This window comes from Dipteris shenzhenensis, chromosome 29 (assembly GCF_047967505.1).
Source record: "Dipteris shenzhenensis isolate YYH24624 ecotype China chromosome 29, Dip_SZ_1.0, whole genome shotgun sequence".
In the NCBI taxonomy this organism is placed as follows: domain Eukaryota; kingdom Viridiplantae; phylum Streptophyta; class Polypodiopsida; order Gleicheniales; family Dipteridaceae; genus Dipteris; species Dipteris shenzhenensis.
In genome coordinates, this window is record NC_141624.1 from 48,713,601 (window position 1) to 48,717,616 (window position 4,016).

The 4,016-nt window shown below is 45.3% G+C and overlaps 1 protein-coding gene across 1 annotated transcript; it reads left to right on the forward strand.

Moving 5' to 3' along the window:
* Positions 1-350: 350 nt before the first annotated feature.
* Positions 351-1,833, forward strand: LOC147882955 (uncharacterized). The gene is made up of 4 exons (XM_087400826.1): positions 351-819; positions 1,220-1,252; positions 1,360-1,518; positions 1,602-1,833. Exons 1-4 carry the CDS (start codon positions 483-485, stop codon positions 1,814-1,816), a joined length of 744 nt encoding a protein of 247 aa, XP_087256952.1. The 5' UTR covers positions 351-482; the 3' UTR covers positions 1,817-1,833.
* The last annotated feature ends 2,183 nt before the right edge of the window (positions 1,834-4,016 follow it).

The following is a 4,016-nucleotide window of genomic DNA, read 5'->3' on the forward strand; positions in this document are numbered from 1 at the left end:
ATGGCGAGGCGACTGCAGACCTCGATAGTCCACTAATTTCTAAAGTTTATGCGCTTACGCCAGTGGTGTGATTTGAGAGATGTGTCGGCCGAGAAAATATAATCGATTGATTGATGATTTGATAGAGTGTGCAAACTGCGTTCGACTTTGAATCTTTGATATATATTGCCCGATGACGAAGGGATGAGGTTTCGGAGGAGGACGGATTCGACCAGGCGCATGTTGGAGTAATGATGCATTGCCCAGAAAAGAGAAAGAGAGATGGCTGCCCAGTCCCAGGCACGCGGCTTCGATAGTGCCAAAGATTTCAAAAGTAGGATCGACAGAAAGAGACGAGAATTCGGAGATTTGGAGGACGAGAATTTGGAGAGAAATCGCCCAGCAAAGTCGTCCGTCGCTGCATAGCATTGAGCACCACCATCACTACCTCCTCATCCTCCTCCTTTTTCTACTTTCGCCATCCCGCAATCGATCCAGTATCCATGGAGGCCAAGCTCCTCCTCCCCCTTTTCTTCTTCCTCACCCTCATTAGCCACACCTCTCTCTCGCTTGGGCAAACTCCTTCCCCCTCGCCTTCTCCTGACTGTTCCTCCTCCTTGTTGGTTCTCCTCCCTTGCCTCCCCTTCGTTCAAACCAACACCTCTACACCTGACCCCTCTTGCTGTTCTGGCCTCCAACAAATCGTCTCTTCCTCCTCCGTTTCCTGCCTCTGCATCGTCGTCTCCGGTGGCTCATCTCTCCCTAACTTCAATCAAACCCGCGCATTGCAACTTCCTTCCCTTTGCAAAGTCAGCGTCCCTCCCGCCAGCGCTTGCTCAGGTTATTTAAAAATAAGTGACAGGACCCCGCCCCCTCCGTTATCATTTCATTTAATTCTCCTCGTTGCCTACAAGTTAGCAGTACCATTGGAAATGCTTTACTATATTGACATCTATCTTTTTATCGTCGTATTCCTGAAAATTTGTAGCCTTTACCGTCACAATGTTTACTATTGGTCGAACCCACTAATACAGAAGGAAGGCTTGTTTCGAACAGACGAATGACTGAATGCAAAACCTATTTGCTCTCATGTCTACGATTTCGATCGGTGGAAACCCTTTGAAGATGGTTTAGTATTGGACTCTTGCAGCGCGTACTAAGTAGTCTTTCTAGCAATGAACTCACGAAAGCTTTTCTCGTGTTAGAGAAGATACGTAGCTGATTTTATTTCTTTTTGCAGGCTCTCCTGTTCCGACTCCAGGGCCATCGCCAAGTAAGTCATTAGACCTCTCATATTTTCGAATTTCTTCCATTTCGTTGACTGCGTCACTAAACTTGCGATTATTCACCATGCTTTACTCTGGTTCGCGGGGCATTTAGGCAGTGTTGCTGCTCCGGCACCTCTGAGATCGTCTCCTGCATCCCCAACCCCAGCAGTGATATTACCCCCCACGTCGGCCGTCACTCCGCCTGCACCTACTGCACCGTCCACGCCTCCAATGTTCCCTTCGATCCCGCCTACCCCTTCTACGACTATAGGTATGTTGTTTATCACGGATATTACCTCGATTTGTTGGAAGCAAGGTCGCAAATCTTACTTCTTGTCTTGACATGAATCTCAGCTCCGTCGAGCTCTGCCCCGGCCGCTTCCCCCCCGCCACCCACGGCTCTCCCTCCCGCTCCCACCTCGTCGCCGATGTCTTCGAGCACCCCTGCAGCTCCGGCGTCGCCGCCCAGTCCCACACATTCTTTAAGTGGCGTGGCTTTAACCTGTAGATCTGGGGCTGTGCTAGTGACCGTTGTGGCTCTAGCCGGGAGTTACTCCCTGCTTTTGTAAGTCACTTTGCCAGTGCGGAATCGAATAACATTTTTGTTACCCATCTAATCCCAAAAAAATCATTTTTTAAAACTTTCAATTTAAAAAAATCATATTTTAAAAATATTCTAGCTAGGCCAGACGAATCTACTCTCAACACTTTAGAGTGTGTAAGTTCAATTTCAAACTCTTCTTTAAAAAAACTCACACCCCCTCGCACCCACCCATTTGGTGCTATCTATGGGTCTTGCCATACACCTATGGAGCACATTGTTAGGGGTTCGATGAGGGCTATCTCCTTAGTAGGGCGGGCAGCCCTACCATTGGGTTGCTCCAAATGCCTCCACAATAAGAACTCCCCCTCTATTTGTATAAGAGGTTTTTCGTAGAAACTCAAATCGTTTCTCGCCATTGAAGCAAGCTACCTACCTACTTGAAGCGACTCTACTCCCCCATTGTTGTGGTGAACAACTAATTTTGGAGCATGGTGATCATTCCTATATTCAACTTTCAAGATCTCCAATTCTTTCTTTTCTATAGCCACTTATTGAAATCATGGCATTCATTGCCATCTAGCTTGTCAAAAAGGACACAACTCATGTGTGTCCTCACTAAATAGTAACAAGGGCACTATAGATTTGAAAGAGATACCAATATGTAGGCAAGATACAATGATATAATGGTATACCCAAGTACAAAAATTTCCAAGGCATGTACCAATAGGTTCAACAAAAAAACACTAAGGCAAGGTACCAAAAGATGAATCCATTTGTTGCACCAAAAAGGAAGATCATCCTATTCTACTATGCATGTGTGTAGGCTTTAATACCTTCAACAAACAAATACTAAGGTAAGCTACCAAAAGATGGATCCATTTGTTGGACCCAAAAAGCAATCTCTTCCTATTCTACAATGCCTTTGTGTAGACTTCTCAAAGATATAACATGTACTACAAAAAAATTTCTTTGATGTTCACTAAAAAAAGTATTTGCAAGGTAGGTGGGAAAAATGTGAGAGAAAGAAAGAAAGAAAAATCTATTAACATCTCCCGTGTTAGATATCAATGCTCCACTCTCGTGTAACTATGCGGGAACCAGCTAACTCTACTTATAAGCCCTCCATATGAGGAGAAGGCATTTGAGTAGCTCGGTTATCCGGTAGGTCCTGGTTTGGACACCACACAGGGGCCATGTGTGGCCTGATGGCTGGACGGCTTCAGATAGAGTTGGCACACTGCCAACTAGGCTACATGCAAGTGTAGGAAGGCATCCCTTGACTCACCGCACTGAGGGTAGACGAAGCATTTCCCGAGGCAACCCACTCTCGGGTTGCGGGGCCCATTTGGAGTCTTAGATGATCCCGAATGGTTGTGGGCCGAATGGCAACCGTAGGTTAGTTGCTTTGTTTTGCACACCGGTTATATCGTATGGTTGGTGGCCTATTTCGGGACCAACCCCCAGTCGACCGTTTTGGGCAGACTGGGTCGGCCACCCAATTGAGCCTAACCGACTACGACTAGTGGCTATATAAGAGCAAGCCTGTGAAGCCCATTTCATCACTGGCTATAGCAACCTTGATTCCTTAGCATCTAGCCTCCGTCTTCTACTATTTCCGGTATGCCATCGAAGCTTCTTTCACAGGAGCGCATGGTTGGGAGGCAGCGCCATCTATTGTATCAGTTCTATAGTAATCAAATTTTTGATTCTCCATACTATCTTATTTTCTCTCTTGCGTACGAGATCCTGTTATCTGTTGAGCGCAAACGTTGTATTATTTTCTTACAACCCACGGGTTTATGAGACAAATACGAACACTAAAAGTAACTTACACCATTTGGAGAGCTAGAGAATCAAGGAGTGCAGAAGGCAGCTCCTCCCAAGTTATTATAGGACGTAGCTACATTCAAACTATCATAGGTGGCCTTTGTAACATCAGTTTAAGACTGAGAGTCTTTGGAATTGGATTTGAAATCCCTAATCAATGCTTGTTTATCTCAATAAACCACCCATTTGCCTACTTTCCATGGTTTCGTTACTTTGGTAAGTTCATTGTTTCTTTGTTTAAGCTGGACTAGGGTGAGCTCCTCAGATATCCAAATCTTTGTGCCCTTCAGCTTATCTATTTGTCTAAGGATCTTGCCCTCCCTCTAAAGTAGACTTGTTATGGCTTGTGTGCCATTTTGACTAATATTACTTATATCTTTTTTGTCCCATTCAACTTG